Source organism: Chroicocephalus ridibundus, chromosome 3, assembly GCF_963924245.1.
Source record: "Chroicocephalus ridibundus chromosome 3, bChrRid1.1, whole genome shotgun sequence".
Classification (NCBI taxonomy): Eukaryota; Metazoa; Chordata; class Aves; order Charadriiformes; family Laridae; genus Chroicocephalus; species Chroicocephalus ridibundus.
This window is the reverse complement of record NC_086286.1, coordinates 55,909,533-55,927,078: the sequence shown is the minus strand read 5'-3', so window position 1 is coordinate 55,927,078 and position 17,546 is coordinate 55,909,533. Positions and strand designations below refer to the sequence as shown.

Genomic DNA, 17,546 nt, shown 5'->3' with positions numbered 1-17,546 from the left:
TTTAGAGGAATTTTGTCTCGTCTTAAGACAGGCAACAAAGTTTGATCAGATTAATTACTTTTAGAAGTACTCACATACCTATATTTACAGTAAAAGAGGGTTGCTCAATCTTATATGACTGACTAAAGCCATCACGCCTAAAGCTAGGTGAGATGAATCCAACCTCAGGATTCATATTATTATCCGTTAAAACAACAGAAAGAAGGAGAAATGGAAAGCACGGGGAACAAAAATTACTCATCTGTGTAGATACCTTAAGAAAAGTCTTAGAATCACTGACAAGAAAGGCTGCTTTATATTGTTCCTAAATAACACACTTCATGACCAAAGCAGAAGAAAGTCAGTTATGTTTAGCTCTAGTCCCTATTCCCCCCACCATCATTTTATACGCTGGAGTAATCCATTTGCAAATGCATGTTAGTTGTAACAGTACTCACTAAGGGTACCAGCTATCTCATGCCCCACGATGATAATTCATAGTAAAATCATAGAGTTCAGGAGGATAATATGGAGAATATCCCTGGCCTCATCGTCCCTTTCAGAATTCACAGCTTCCTTGAACAGATGAGTGTTTGATTACGTTCAATGCTTTAGCCAGGAACTGTGTAAGTCTCATCACATTAACATATCACTGTTTGGTTTGTGCTAAGCAAGGGAAGATTGCTGTTGAGGGGTGTTGAGTATTGCCTGGCATGAGTTAGTTTCCCAAGCCTTATGCAGGAGAGCAGCCAGCCGGCCCACATTTTTTTTTTACTAATCAGCTCCTTTTGGTCTTGTGCTTACAGAACACATGGGGTGCATTTATACTTCATTTGCTATCTATTGGGTCCACCACTGCCAAAACACCTGATGACAGCCCGCCCTGACACCTGTCAGTCCATTGGGTGTCTAATAACAGCAGTGCTGCAGGAGCCAGAAGCACACTGGCTCAGGCCACACTGTGGCCTCACCACAGGCAGCAGATCCCATCTTAAAGCACGAAAATGGTGAAAAAACGAATAGAACTGTACTTCTTGGATGACAAAAAAGCGTGGATATTTTCAGAGAAACCTTGCACCCAACTCCCCTCCTCTTTACCTAAAGCCAACAATTGGACACTCTTTACAGATGTTGCACTTGGCCTGATGTTTTGCCGTTTCTGCAGCTGCCACGCGGTGTAGAACTGGTAGCCATACCATAGACTGTGGCTCTAAGCGCATCCAATCTATAAATTGCTTTACAGTTATTTCTGGCTTATTGTGGTTCTGTGGAGAGAAAAAAAAAAACAACAAACATATTGAAAATAAAAAAACCCCAAACAACAACATACGAAAAAAGCAGATTTTCCTTAGGATTCAATTAAAAAAACTCACAACCTAGGTCAACCCTTTCCATGCCAGGTTAATGTAAAGCTAGTTACAGGATACAAGAAACAACCTTGATTAAAATGGAAATAAAGACGACAAGTGAGTAAGAATATAGGGGACTAAACAGCTGTGATAGAGTAGACAGATGGTAACAAAGATGGAGTACATAATGAAAGAGTAAATGCAGTCCATAGTCTTTTGAATGAAGATCGATGACAGACCACTAAAAGTCAGTAGCGCTTGCGTGTGTCTACTAACTGCCACGAGACTCATGCAATTCTTTTTACTGTGTTCAAGCACACGGCATTCTTTCAAGCTAGCACATTAAACAAACACACAGATGAACAGGTAAATAAATAAATAATGAGAAAGAAAGAAATCTGCCACTTAGAGGGAATCACTGCAAGAATATGGCAGAGCTAATGTATTAGTATGATTGTTTTAAGAAGCAAACAAACTGGCTTCCACATTCTCTTAAGTTTTAACCACCAGAGGAACCTAGTTGTAAAGGTATGTTTATCAACTTTCTCCGCAATAAGAACAAAGGTCATCTTTCTGAGCTCACTGGAAGTAACAGAACACAACTTAAAATGAAAGTTATTCTTAAATGGTAACACATGATGCAACACTAGGCTTCTTAACCTATTCATAGTCAAAGTCAATTTTTGCCAGTAAGAGGGAGCAGCATGAAAAAAAAAGAATAATGTGCTTTCATTACCAGCAAAATACTTGTTTTTACTAGGCTGGGATAACTGTCATGCAGCTGCACACTTTATGCTCTCTTAATGACCAGGGACTGAACTTGAACCATTTATGTGAGAGAAGGGATACAACCTTATCATCAGTATAGTCATAATATCACATCAGATATTTAAACACTACCTTTCCAGTATCCCTGGGAGATGGGGGAGATTCTTGAGGGACATAAAGATCATTCCTCTGTGACAGAAAAAGTCTGCCTCTAACAAATGAATAATTTATTTCAGGATGACTTGAACCACTCGAGGCCAGTGATAGGTATGTCAAGCACCATCCCTTATTGTCTGAAGCAACAGTGTTAAACCTCAGAGGAAATTTTATATGGTTAACTGGTCAAACCAACCTCCATAAGTATCTACCAAATTATTCATGATCTGGAAAAAACTCCTCCAATTCCAATCATCTCAGGCTCCAGAAATGAATCTGATAGTTCTGAAAAAAGCTAGCACAACTGAATTTGTGAAAGCCCTGGATGACAACAAAGAAATGTCTATGAAAGAATGGCAAAAGAAAAATGCTCTAGAAGTTCACTATAAGATTTAATGTTTGATTCAGTAAAATCAGAAATATTAAAGTCAGTAGTTTTATATATGCCACAGTGAATTTTTAATCCATATATAATTTCTGACAATGCTCAAAGCAGACACTTTCACAGAAATAACACACTCAAGCAGTATAGATATCACTAGCAAACAGTTGGACCTTTAGGCATCCTTGACAAAGCCTGAGTTAGGTTGTGTTCAATTACGACATCCTCTTTTTAATTCTCATCTTCTTTAAACAGACAGACGCTCCTTGCAGCCTCATTAACCCCCTGCATGTAGCGTGGAGCTGAACAGCAGGCTGTAAGACAGCTTTATTCCATGTTCTGATCTGCTGCATAAAGGCTCACAGTATATAAATGACTATGCTTGAAGTTTCATGCAACTGCAAACTCTTTTGTCAGTAAAATAATGCTAAATAATTTCCTGATGCACAAGGTCAATAATTACTATCAACATCATTCTCTTGTTCCGTTGAGATCACGCCTTGTTCCAGCAGAGAAAAGCACATTGTTCTCACAGTATCAGGTTGCTTTGAAGGATGCAGAGCAGGATAATTGGCTGCTACAAAATTTTTTAACAGCTTTCAGAGCAGCCAATATTGTCAAATCCAAAGATTTATATATTCTTTTTGCTAAAAAGTCATTTGTGTGATACTCTCCTAAACCATAAACCATCTTTTACAGCTGCATTTTCACAATAACTTCACACATCGAGTAGCAGGAGCATATTCATTTCTGTTCAAACACTCAATGGATGTTTTTTTAATTCGTCTCTTCATTTCACACCATGTAGAAGTGAATCTTAAGACTTCAGACAGAAGGGTTTTTTTCACATGAAGGTCTTTGTTATCTTACCTGTTGGAAGCAGCTGCGCACGCTGGGTTCAATGTTGCTGCCACCGAAGGCTGCCACTTCCCCGAGCTGCCGCGGGATCTGGATGGCATCGTGAAGCAGAAGGCCCAGCTGCCGCTGGTCGCACATTTCTGTGGGGCCTGACACCTCCTTGAAGAGGTCTGCAACAGCGACAAGAGGCACTGTCTCATTTCATTTCCATGTACACTCTCTTTTATGCAGTAACGCTGCAGCTCGAGCTTTGTAATTTTTCTAATCCAGACTTGGTTACAGATCTGTCCCATTTACAATAGTTCACCCTCACCTAATCTTGATTACTTTGACTACGTTTTCTTGATCCACAACCATACAAATGAGAAAAGTAAGGCCAAATGAATGAAACTGCACAGATTCTTATGGCATCTCATGATAAAACTGTACATTGCAGCTCCTGTTTTACCTAGGAGCAGCTGTGTGACAAAACAAAAGAGACATCGCAAAATTAGAACAGCTTTTTGTTCTAATTCATCGTTCCCACATTGCCCCCTAATATTTACTAAGTTGTCTATGTTATCATTAGGGAAGAAGGAAATCATATTTCAGAAATCCACAATCTTATCCTAAAGTCTACGCCATCCTTTGGTTGGTTGAGGACAGAAGCACATTTGCTCTGAACTGAGACTAGAAATTAGCACAAGTCACAGCTGGCCGTGTGGAATAGCTCAAAGCAAGAGCAGCAGCCAGCAAGGCCACTCAAGCTTAACATTAATCACATTTGCATCCCAGATAACCACGTCTGCTTCCACGCACTGTCCCTTTACTGATTCCCTTTTCCTATGGTAGGTGTCAAGCCCCGCAGTATAAGTGGATGTTTTGGGATGACTGTAGTGACAGAAAAAATTGAGGCTGAAAGGGGTCAAGAAAATTGTTCCAGATACAGACACTTACTGGGGAGAAAGACATTGCTTGTACCTACTTCAGAGTCACAGCAAAGCACTAAATTAATAGGCTTGTCTGCAGGATAGATAATACTTCTTAAGTGCTTTCTTAACACATTTCTTTGATTGGACATTTTTACTTGTTAAAAAATTCAGCTAAAATTTTTAACGTTTCTACAAACAATCCTTCATTTATGAACTTTGTAGCTGTGTACATTAATATTTAGTCACAAGATGAATCTCTACCGGAAATATCTTAAACACTGAGTTCACTCTGAGTTCAATCTGATGAACACTGAGTTCATCTCAAATATTTTTAAATTCTGTGATTTGGTATAAATTACAGAAGAAATGGAAGTGAATTCTTGTGTTCACTCCAGTTGGCTTTTACATTCTCGTTTTGTGCTCAGTGGCTGACTTGGATTATAGCTCCAGGTAATCTTAAGGAAAAAAAAAAAAAAAAGAAAAAGATGAAAAAATCCACTTATGTCCCTAACTTTTCATGTTTCCCAACAGAACAACCATTAATAGATTAGAAATAAATGAAATTTGAAAATTCAGTCTGACTGCACTTCTGAATGAGAAACAGACAAGCTTTGTTCAGAAACACTGAAGAGAAACTCTTTTATTTCACTCTGTAAATTGTTTTGCTCTTCATTTGGAGCAACTGTCAAGCTTTGTCAGCATGCTTCTGAAAATCTGATCATACTTTTTTTTCTTGGCAAAGGGGGTTGAGGCAGAAGAAAGGATTTTCACAAAATAGAAATCTAGATGACAAGTAATTTTTAGAGTTTCTGGTATTTCTCTAACCCCTTTCTTGCCTAGTTAAATGCTACAGCAGCTTCAGTGCTTAGCAGTGAGAAAAAAAAAACCATAGAAAACAGCAGTGTCAGAACTAGTACTGCACAGCTGCAGGCTCATCCTAGCAATCCCAGATCCTGGCTAGCTTCTTCAGCTGCAGTTGGAATAGTTTTCCAGTTTCTAAGGGTCAGTTTAAAAAACCCAGTAAGACAAAAAAAAAACCAAACAAAAACTCGTCTGTTTTATTCTTTTTGTTTGCATCAGTCTACAGTGGAAACAGGCACTAAAAGAACAAATCATGAACTTCTCTAGCTGGGAGGAAGATGAAGTAACTTCCCAAGCCCTAAACCTTCAGTTGATTGGGGAGTGAGTAAATAAAGGAAAACCGATGTGGCAGAAGAGGGAAAGGGAGTGCGATCAGCTAGGGTTGATCCAAGTAGGAAATAAGCAAATACCTTTGAAGAACTCAAACTCCTCCAAAGCACTCCACTTAAAAAACAAATAAAACTTAATACTGGTAGCTGTGCCATAACTGATGGGCATCTATGTGCGAGGGAGTTCCATGGATGATATCCTCCTTACCCAAAACCCTCAATGCCTTCAGTGTTGCACACAGGACAAGCTCCTCAACTGAAGGCATGAAAGCCAAAATGTTCTTGCTATCTGGCCAAATTCTTCAAAGTAAGCCACGAGCTATTCCCTGGCAAAGGAGGCATGGCAAGAGCAGCTCGCAAGTGGCAGGCATATGGGAGGAGGTCTGACAGGGTGCAGCCAGACAGCATACTTGCCAGTGGGAAAAGGGACTGCGTGTGCCACCCACCAGCAATGTCAGAAGCCACAAACTCTTAAAAATGGAATTTGTTAATATGTACCTACTTATTATATGAGTTTATACATAAAATGCATTGATATAAAAGCTGAACTGTATAAGGGACTCTACCAAAAGGACAAGAAAAATGACTGGGGAAGTGAAATAAAAGATTATTCAGATTTGAGCCACAGGAAAAAAAAAAATAACAGAAAGAAGAAAAAAAAATATCTTAAATTCAATTCAGTCTCACACTAGTATTTTAAGGATAACAGCCAGCTGGACTCAAATGGCAACTTAGCTGGACAACCTGAAAAAATGTACTTACTGGCTGGTATAGAAGCGAACACTTGAAAACATTGAAAAGTTTATTAAATTCCTACCAAAACAGTAATAAGACAGTTAGTAGTAAGATGTCCACAACACACATTTTCTGTCTTCTGCTGAAGTTGCCAAGACATCAAATCAAAAACCTAGCACTGCCACCCGAACCATCCACGCAGCCCCAATGAATTAAAAAAAAAAAAAAAAAAAAAAAAAAAATCACATTCCAAGGATGCTGTACCTCACTTGAAAATTGAGCTGCTTCACAGTGGAGATTTTTCAAGTAGCCCTTCTTTTTCACCTCAAATCCTACAGTTTTTATGCATTAAATGATACGACCCAAAATCTACAAATCTACACACTAAGTAAAACTCCATGTGTGCTTTCTGTTTCTGCTGTCGGTCTGGGCTTTCTGTATTATAAATGAGCCCAGGTAAGAGCGAAATGCACACAAATGTACTCCCAGTTATTACACAGTGGTATGACTCTTCTCCACTGCTAAAATTTAACAAAAGAAATGGAAGATAAAATTCCTGCTGTCCCTCAGGAAATCCATACTCTTTGAGACATGATTTGTCTCCTGATTGCATGACCAGGAATAAAACCTGCTGTGTATAATCACACATGCACATTAAAATTTTTACTGTTACAAATACTTGCTGATATGATTGAAATTTACCTTCCAAGAACATTGTTCTACAGTATTCAGAATTCCTGTAATAATGTATGAACAACTAGTGGTAAAAGAAGCAGTGTTTTGTTTATTGTATTGTGTTGTGATTGTGTATTGTATTGAGTATTTTGGAACTAAGCTACTATTATCTTTTGTCACGTGGACCCCTTTTTTTTTTTTTTTCTTCTCTTTTCCATTTTTTAAAGCTACTTCCATACCCGTGAACTTAGCAGCGCACCAGGGCACTGGCACTGGAATGCTGTCATCCATATCATTAAGCTGCTAAAAAAGCACCCATCATGCTTTTGGATCAAGGTTGACTAACTCTCGCTCCCAGAACAGACAGGAACGATGTGAGAGTAGGGTAGGGTCTGGGATCACTTCCAATAGGTAGCTCATACACAACCCACCTTGTTTTGGGGAGTAAGGAGAGCACAGCATGGACACAGTCAGACCACGTCATTGGCCTCACCAACAAAAAAAAGGCCCTGGGCTATTTGCTCTCCAAGCATTGATGTAACCAGGTCACGGCAACTCAATTACATTTGCAGGTCCATTTTTATGCACAGGAGCATCCAGGTGTGTGCTTGAAGTTAAGCATGTCTTTAAACGTTTTCAAGAATAGGCATTCTTTAATTGAGGCTTCAATGTTTCTTCTAAAGTAATTGGGACTATTTTTAATTAAAGATTCATTCCCACGTCAACCCTGAAGTCTAGCATCTTAAAAAGAAGCTTAATTAAAATCACAGAAATTTCTCTGGCAAAACATATTTAAAAATGTGTCAAGTGAAAAGATCATACCTATACCGGAAATTTTACTGTAAATGAATGTGAAATGAATTTATTTGGCTGTTAAAACCAAATAAAAATAAATATTAAAAGGCTCACATTAAAGAAAGGAAAAAGAACAAAGGCTTGATTTCCCCAAAAAAGGTAAGAGAAAGATGAAGGTTAATTGTACTGGTAAACTGTCAGTTTACCATATCATTTCATAAATCAAATGTCTCAGCAGCCCAGAAATTATGTTTCCTCAAGTCGATCCCCAAAACTATGGTCTCTAGGAAGGCTGAGGTAGAAAACACTTAAGCAGACAGTCTGGTTAAGCATTTTATAAACGACTCAAGCGTTCATCCAAAAGTTTCTAAAACAAGAAACTTGCCGATTTTACAACCAACTACTCCGAGAAGAGTATGCCTCTCTCAAACTACAACCTTTAAAGCATGGTCTGTGCTGTGCTAAGGGCTCAAACTGCAACCATACAACAACTGCCATGCTCAGAGGAGCCTGGGATCAACAATGCCTCAGAAATGCTTAGAAGAAACATAACCAAAAGGAGAAGAAAACGTTAGGAGCTGGTGTGAGAAAGGGAAAAATCAGAAGGCAGGTAATTCGTATTAAGCACCCATGTCTGGGGGTACTGCTCTTCCCTCTAAGGGCCTTATTATCATGGTTTCAGTTGGGCTGACTTTCAGTCGACTTTCAAAAGTTGACTTTTTTACTAGCAGCAGGTATAGTGCTATGTTTTGGATTTGGGATGAGAAATACTTTTGATAGCATGCTGGTGTTTTTGGTTGTTGCTAGGCAGTCAAGGCCTTTTCCACTCCTCATATCACCCCAACAGGGAGTACGCTGGGGGAGCACAAAAAGTTGCAAGGAGACACAGCCAGGACAGTTGACCCCAACTGACCAAAGTGATATTCCATGCCATGTAACATCATGCTCAGCAAATAAAGAGCTGGGGGAAGAAGAAGGAAGCGGGGGGATGTTCGGAGTGATAGTGTTTGTCTTCCCAAGTAACCATGATAGTTAGTTCCCAAAGTAAGCGTGATGGAGCCCTACTTTCCTGGATATGGCTGAACACCTGCCTGCCAATGGGAAGCAGTGAATGAATTCCTTGTTTTGCTTTGCTTGTGTGCGTGGCTTTTGTTCTACCTATTAAACTGTCTTTATCCCAACCCACGTGTTTTTTCTCCTTTTACTCTTCCAATTCTCTTCCCAATCCGAACTGGGGGAAATAAGTGAGGGACTGCATGGTTCTAGCTACCAGCTTGGGTTAAACCACAACACTAATTTTCTTGAAATTACTTAGCATTTCAATTATGGTTTTCACCTGAGGATCTGAAAGCTCAATATCATAGAATACCAGGTTGGAAGGGACCTCAGGATCATCTGGTCCAACTTTTCTTGGCAAAAGCACGATCTAGACCAGATGGCCCAGCACCCTGCCCAGCTGAACCTTAAAAAAGTGACCAATGTTGGGGAATCCACTGCTTCCCTGGGGAGATCATTCCAGTGGCTGATTCTTCACATTGTGAAAAATTTTCCTCTTGTGTCCAATCGGAATCTCCCCTGTGGTAACTTGTACCCATTACCCCTCGTCTTTTCCATGTGACTCCTTGTAAAAAGGGAGTTTCCACCTTCTTTGTAGCCACCCTTTAAATACTGGAACGTGGTGTTAAGGTCTCCCCTAAGCCTTCTTTTCTCAAGGCTGAACAAACGCAGTTCTCTCAGCCTTTCCCCATATGGCAGGCTTCCCAGTCCTCTGATCATCTTTGTGTCCCTTCTCTGGACCCTCTCCAGCCTGCCCACATCTTTCCTGTATAGCAGGGACCAAAACTGAACACGCCGTTCCGGGCGTGGCCTGACAAGTGCTGAGTAGACTGGGATAATGCCTTCTTTATCTCTGCTGGTGATGTTCTTGTTGATGCAACCCAGCATCCTGTCAGCTTGCTTTCCTGCTGCAGCACACTGTTCACTCATATTGAGATATGAGTGAGACAGATATGACAAAATTTCTCTCAGCAGTAGATTTTGTCACACCCTAATCATCATCAAAGCAAGAAAGAGAGTTCACATCAAAGATCAGTCTATAACACAGCTGGTGCCAGAGGACCGCAAAACACTGGCTGCATAACCAGTACCTGACACTGTTATTTCCTTCCTCCAGAAACTCCTGCAAAATTTCTTTCAGACTGAAGAGTTTTGTTTTGTGACAATTTTATGGTTTGTAAGGACAATACAGCTGACAAAGATATCAAAGCCTAGCCAGGAATAATAACAGCAAAAAAAATATTTTCTGACTACTAATTCTCTGCTTTGAGAAGATGAACAACTATTTCAGTATCAGATGTATTTCAGGTTGAAGTTATGATCACTTGCTACAAAAGTCTCCTGAGATTTTTTCTGCACTAATTTTTTAGGACTTTTCACAGCAATCTTCAGGAAAAAGCCCATCCTGTTAACTTGGGTTATGCAAATCTGCTGCCATTTTTATTTTACTACTAGACACAAAGCAACAACATAAAAATGAATCCAGTCTAGTCATTTCCTCATTCTGCTTCAGTGTCTGTATTCGGTAACTGTAAGTATGCTAATTAATAGCAATTTAATGTGAGTTTATTCCCAGGTTTGGGGGTTTTCTTAAACTATCTTTTGGTAGGGTTATCATTCTGTTATCCATAGCCTAACTAACTCCCATTCTTTATGAAAGCTTTTTATTTCACACCAAATGGCAGATCACCTCCTGAATTGTCATTACTGAATAAAGGTACGTCCACCGAGCTCTTGTAGTTATTCACTAAATATGTTACTAATTCACAAATACGTCAAACGACATAATGAAACTAAAAAAACCCAGTGTCTTAACATGGGCTCAAGTTCAGATGCTAAAATATGCCCCAATATATACCCGTACTTTTGCTCAATGTTAATAACCAAAATTACCTACAAACGCTTCTAAGGAAAGCAGAAATTTTTGCAGAGCTCCAGTGGTACGCGGCAAATACAGCCTCTATAGATTTTACACGTGCTTTCAAAATGTGTCAAGGAACTACTGCAAAGAATAATGATTTTAAGATGGGCTGTATAAAATATAACTGTCCATCACCTAGGATGCTCTTACATAGTGCTTAATCTTTTGTTCTGTATTTGTCGGGGGGGCTGACACAAAGTTACTCTATTCACTTCTGCTCCTGCAATTATTTTTGTGAAGTATTTTTATACTACTTAGTATTTCTCAAGCCTGTGTGAGATTACTTCAATCAACATAATTTAAACTTTCTTTGTACAATTCTGTCAGGAAGGACAGATACTGTAAAACTATTTTCAGAGTTCAGATCAACTTTCTCAGAGACCACGAAATACAATTGCTGGGTTTTGATGTATTTCCTTGCTTTATCAGACATATCAATCTGTTCCAATCAATACTGACTTGCTTGATTTTTTCCCCAAACAAACCATCCACACACCAAAAAAAAGAGAAGTGAATCAGTCAAATAGAATACTTCTCTAGCTTCCACACAGCTACATTCTCCTTTGCTTTTGGGGAGCGTAATACTGTGCATTACAAAGATGCATAATTGACATCAATACTTTATGGTCAGGATATAAATCCTACTTTCTCCATTGTCACTGATGATAACGAAAAAGAGCAATTCTATTTTACTTCGAAGAAAACTGTCTTGCTACAGGCGTGAGAGATGTTTTTACTACAAATTTTGCTACAATGTGTACTGTTATTGTACATGACTTAATTATATGATGTAAGCATTTTATAAAACACATTCTTCCTTACATCTGTACTTCTCTTCCAGAAGGCCCTTAGAAAGAGACATCAAGCCAATTTTCAGGGACTGCACTCGAATTTTTCCAGTTCGGCCACTGAAATGATAAAGATAAGACAATTTAATACAGTTTAATTTTATTTCATTCCAACTCAAGTCTATTCAAAATGCAAAGGCATTGGTGAATTCTACTTCAAATACACTTCAAATCTCGAAAAAAATTAACACTACAAATCACATTAAGAATACTTCCCTTACAAAAGCTTAACTCACCTTTTAAGTGGTCTGCATGTCAAAACAGTTCATATTACTCCAAAAGGGCAGACATTTAAGCTCTGCAAAGCTCTCAACATGATTTAATAATGTGATATACACAGAAAAAGAATACATGAGCACACAGCAGGAAAGCCTATTACCCACTGTGAAACACAAGGACTGCAAAATAAAACCAAGTTTTCATGTCACAGTAATTAATTCTATTTTTTAACTTCATTTTTTCCTTTTATTTAAAGGAAAGTTTAAAATGCTCTGATATACATGTGTACCAGGACATATGCAGCCAACCACATACAGTAATTAAATGACGTGGAGCTGTTGTTCTTTTTAAGCAATGTGACTTCAGGTTCATCTTGTCCAACATGAAAAAAAAAAAATAATGCCCAAACCCAAAAAACAACATATCCAATCTTAAGCAACTTGAGAACAGATAAGTGGGTACCAAAGCAAGTGATTTTAAGCCTGCAAGACAAACATTGTTCAAAATGATAAAAACAAAAGCGATAAAATCAGGGTACCTGGAAAGGGACATTTTTAAAGTTCAAAAGATCAGTGCAGAAACATATTCTTAAAAGATCTGGTGATATCTTCTTTCAAAGACCAAAACACACCACGCAATTTGTCTTTACATGAGACATGGCAAACAAACCATGACAATAGTAGTAAAATTGTATATTATACACAAATGCCTGCGTTTAAGGTTAGCTGGGTCCTTCACCAGCAAGTAAAACAATACTAAAATAAATATTACCCCAAACGTTAATTTGGTCCCTTCTGTCACGCAAAAGTGATATATCCTTTAATTACTTCTCAAGTGGTTATTAGGTATCTCTTTCTATCCAACCCATTCAACATATGGTCTGCCGTCTGATTTACTTCATAAACGTTGTGCTGAATACAAAATTATTAATTTACTTCTGGGCTCCCAGTATAATTAGCTAAACGCCTTACAAATATTAATGCATTTGTCTTCACAACCATCACCTAATCTAGTGAGACTAGACAGTATTATCTTCTCTATTCCACAAGCTGGAACAGAGGTACAGAGAAATTATTGCTAAATTAATCAAAAACACCCATTACTTTTACTGCCTAGTTTGAAAATCAGGACCCAATTTCCCAGAATATTATAAAAGTGCCACCTATTTTATACATTCAATCTTACCTTCAAATTACCTCTTTCAATCACAGACACTACATCATTCTGGCATACCTTAACGCGTAAATGGCTCATTTTGCAACTTTGATAAAGTTCTTTCACCATTCTTTTCTGTGGAGGGTTCTCTGTGTTTTAATTTTGTGTTCCCCAGAAAAACAAAGCAGAACATTCATTTGGGTTTGATTTAACTCAGGACTGACTAGAGTATTTGTTTATAAAAGGCAGAAATTCAAAAAAACTTTGCAGTTAAAAAGTTAGGACATATATGTGGAGGCTTAAAACTTGCCAGATTTTAGCATATTGTTATAAGGACTGTGAAAAACTTCCTTCACACAAAAAAACCCCATTTCCTCAATAAATTATAAAGCCTGCAATATGACATTTTTCTAAAGAGCAACATATTTTCCCCTAGCCTCTTCCTTGGAAACAACTAAATATTAGCACTGGAATTGTATATCCAAGTAAAAAAATCCCACACCAAAGACAAACAAAAAGCCCTCACCAAACCTACAGACTTTGTAGTACTGACACTTCCAATTCAATGGTTTAACTTTTCCCAGCTTAGAGAGTCACAAAATCACTGGGGTTAGGAGGGACCTCTCAGAGATCATCTAGACCAATGCCCCTGCTCAGCCAGGTAGAGCAGATTGCCCTGGATCATATCCAGTCAAGTGCTGACTATCTCCAAGGATGGAAACTGCACAGCTTCTCTGGGCAACCTGTGCCACTGTTGATCACCCTCACATTAAAAAAATCCTTTTCTTATATGTTTAAGCAGAATTTCATGTGTTTCCATTTGTGCCTACTACCTCTTGTCCTGTCACTGGGCACCATGAAAAGCCTGGCTCCATCTTCTCTGTTGCTCCCATCAGGTATTTACGCACATTGATAAGATCCCCCTGAGACTTCTCCTCTCCAGGTTGAAGAGTCCCAGCTCTCTCAGCCTCTCCTAATACATCAGATACTCTAAGACCTTAATCATTGTGATGGTTCTTCACTGGACTTGCTCTAATTTGTCCATGTCTCTCTTGTCATGGGGAGCCCAGAACTGAACCCAGCACTCCAGTTGTATCTCAGCAGTACCAAGGAGAAGAGAAGGATCACCTCCCTCGACCTCCTGGGAATGCTTTTCGTAATGCAGCCCGGGAGACTGTTGGCCCACTCTGACACAAGTGCACAAGTTCATGGCTTATGTTTGACTTGGTGTTCATCAGGATCCCCAGGGCATTCCCTGCAAAGCTGATTTCCAGCCATTTGTCCCCCCGCCTGTAATGGTGTACAGGGTTATTCCTCCTCAGGGGGAGGATTTGGCATTTTCCTTCCTTGAACTTCACGGTGTTCCTGTTGTCCCCTTTCTCCAGCCTGTCAAGGTCCCTCTGAATGGCAGCACAACCATCTAATTCTGCTGTATGTACAAGCATCTGAAAATCAAGGTCTTACTGTGGAAAGGTTCAGAAACTTTTTAATCCTTGAATTCATGCAGAATTTATGCATCGAGTGTTTAGAATTAAGCACCAGCACACTATTCAGATACACTTTATAGCAATGCAAGTATGCTTGTCATTACAAAATCAATTGATAAGACCACTTTAAGCAGCTCAGATATTTTTTTGCTCAGATCCTAACGAAAGGAAGTCTGAACCATTATAGCTCTATTAACTGGTTTAGAGCAAACTCACCCATTGTCAGTCAATACAACAATGAAAGGCAGTATAAAAATGGAATATTATTGACCTCTGACCTATCTTCAAGTAAAAAATGGTAAAAACATTATAGCTGCTTGTCAGAAGCACTGTTCTTGTTTACTAAAGTCCATTTGTCCCTCTGGATATATCTGAGCCCTCTTATCCCCAGCAATACAAAATCTAAGGATTCATTGCCCTTGTAATGTGATGTTGACATTCTTCTCCTTCCCCAAGCGAACTGGAATTTTATTGCTTTAGTAAGGAAGCGGACAAGCTGATTCTGTTGTCTGTACACCTGCACTAGGCAAGCTTTGGCCAATATGCCTCAGGTATGATCCCCTTGTTGCACCTTCATCCACTGCCAGTCAGGAGGTGCACAGAATCTAGAAGTAATGCAACTTTTGAACCTGCCACAATCAATGTTTTAAAAAAAAAAAAAAAAAAAAAAAAAGGGGTACACATCATTTCCAGGCATGGTAGGAGCATGCATTGGTGCACTGAAAGCAGATACTACAGAGAGGACTAGCTTAGTGGGGAATCAGCTAGCTGGAACATTTGGTCAAGGACATGGGAGGCTACCATGCTGCACAAGTAGAGAGGCTGGATTGGGATTGGAGTACATACAACTTTGTTGCATAGTTTGGACTCACCGTCCAAGCACAAAGCAACTATTCAGCTGTTTCAGAGATCCAATGAAACTTCAGAGAATATCAAAGAGCTGCTTTACAAAAAACCTGAGGACTGTCACTACCATACAATAACATAACCAACTGAGAAAAGGAAGGGTGAGCTAGAAATGGCTGTATTACCCGAAGAGAAAGGGAGAATACTTTTACCCTGCATCTTAGTACAGGAGATAATTGGAATTAGAGGATGCAGGAGAGGGAGGGAAGAACAGGTAACACAGAGATAACAGGGGCCGTGCCTCATGAGTTCCCTTGCTACTCCCGTAACAACTGTACTCCAAAAAAATGAAACAACTATGATTCCAACCTCACTATGTCAGACATAAGCTGTGTGGAGCACTTGGGAACCACATAATATAGTTTACCACTACTCAGCCACAGGAACATCTCAGCTGCAGAACAGCATGCTAAATCCTAAAACTAACATTCCTCTTTCTGCTCAAACACCTAGGAAATTCAATAAAAGACATTAAAGCAGGGTTAAAATTATCTGAAGGTATGTCTTTCCAGGCAAATGAGTTTAGTGAACTTTCCAAAAACGTTCCATAATCACACAACCGTCACATGCAAACTTTATTCCTTTGTCTAAGTAACATCCCAATACAGTTAGGACCCAAAACTCTTTTGACAGGAAAACACAGTCTATCCCGTAGTCAAAACAGAGGCCTGTAACACCTGTAAATTATAAATGTATTAATCAGGGTATAATTAATATTAGATTGTTGAATGTAATCATACAAAACTCTTATTACCAACAACAGTATGCAAGTATTCTGTAGCTTTGCAATGGCATAGCCAGACATAATGTGGAAGTGTTTTACCTAAGTACGTAAACAATGCGAACGCCAAAGGGGCAAACAGTGATGGGCACAGCTCACACAGGAGTCAGCCAGATAACAAAAAGTTGCCAAACAGAGGGCAAGATTAAGTATAAGAGATTGTATTTGAGGAATACACAATAAGGATGACTGTCAAATCAACAGAAAATAAGATAAGCAATATCAAGTCCAGAGATAATCTATGTCCCCCAAGGGAAGGGGGCAACAGCATGAAAACATCAGGCACTAGCAAGGAAAACTGGAGAAGTGAGAAGATGAGCCCCCTTCAGTTCTGACTTCTGTCAAAGAGCTCTCTCTCAAGCCTGGTCAGTGTTGACACTACAATTAAGGCCTACCAAGGACAGTAGCTATCAGTTATCTACATAACCCAGCAACAGGAGGCAGCTTGGCAGATCTCTGAAGGCCCCCACAGATGCCTCCCCTTGATCAACCAGAGAGGAGTGAGTCAAAGGAGCCCATTTTCCTGCCCGACAGAGGGCCAAGTCCTTCCTAGAGCACTTCTTACTACTATCACAGCCTGCCAAGCTGCTCCCGCTGAGTCCTCTATGAATCAAGACAGCTCTTATCAACGCAGGGAATGCAACTGGAGTGCATGCAGAAAATTTCCGTCAGCTACTGTCAAAACCAGAGCATAAAGTTAAGGCTGACTGAGCAGGTCTCTCATCCTTCTCATTCCTCAGAAGTTCAAATTTTGCTGAACTTAAAGTGATGGTAAGGCCTGGGATATTAACTCAACCTGGTATTAGAATTTGCCAGGTATACAAGTGCAACAATAAATAACAAAGATGTAATTCTTCAGGGGAGGCCTGGGCCATAGAGAATGATCACGATGACAGGTTTGATCATATGGAAAAGGTTAGTATACGTGCAACACCACAGATAGCCTTCCTAGACTAATGCACCAAAGAAATTAAATTTAAAAGAATGCATTATCAAAAGTATCCTAACACCACAAAAATCAAGAAAATTTTAAAGTTGAAATACAAGAGGTCAGATAAACGTTGCAAGACTTTAAAAACAATGCATGTAAAAGTTTCCTTATGGATGTCGGGTAATTTTGATTGAAATAATGAGTCACTACCCACAAATAGTGCCTGTATTCTGTATTATGTATGACAGACTTCAAAATATGTAAACCAACTCATTTCAAGGGGTGTTGAGTTATTCCATTAGTACTGAAAGCTATCAGTCCATTTCATATAAATGACTTTTGGAGATTTTAGCAGATCTGACAGTATATAGTCCAGAACAATAACCACCAGCTATTGCTTTTGGATGATTTAAACAGAGGCCTGGCCAAATGATTTCACAGAGC

General features: G+C 39.2%; 1 protein-coding gene across 7 annotated transcripts in view; it reads right to left on the bottom strand.

The window, feature by feature from the left end:
* The window catches only part of UTRN (utrophin), a 391,112-nt gene that overhangs the window by 40,656 nt on the left and 332,910 nt on the right, over positions 1–17,546 (bottom strand). For all 7 annotated transcript variants that reach the window (XM_063329232.1, XM_063329233.1, XM_063329231.1 and 4 more), the window contains 3 exons: positions 11,598–11,683; positions 3,505–3,662; positions 1,078–1,244 (listed from right to left, as the gene is read on the bottom strand). In XM_063329232.1, the coding sequence (XP_063185302.1) occupies positions 1,078–1,244; positions 3,505–3,662; positions 11,598–11,683 (411 nt within the window). The remainder of the gene's footprint in view (positions 1–1,077; positions 1,245–3,504; positions 3,663–11,597; positions 11,684–17,546) is intronic.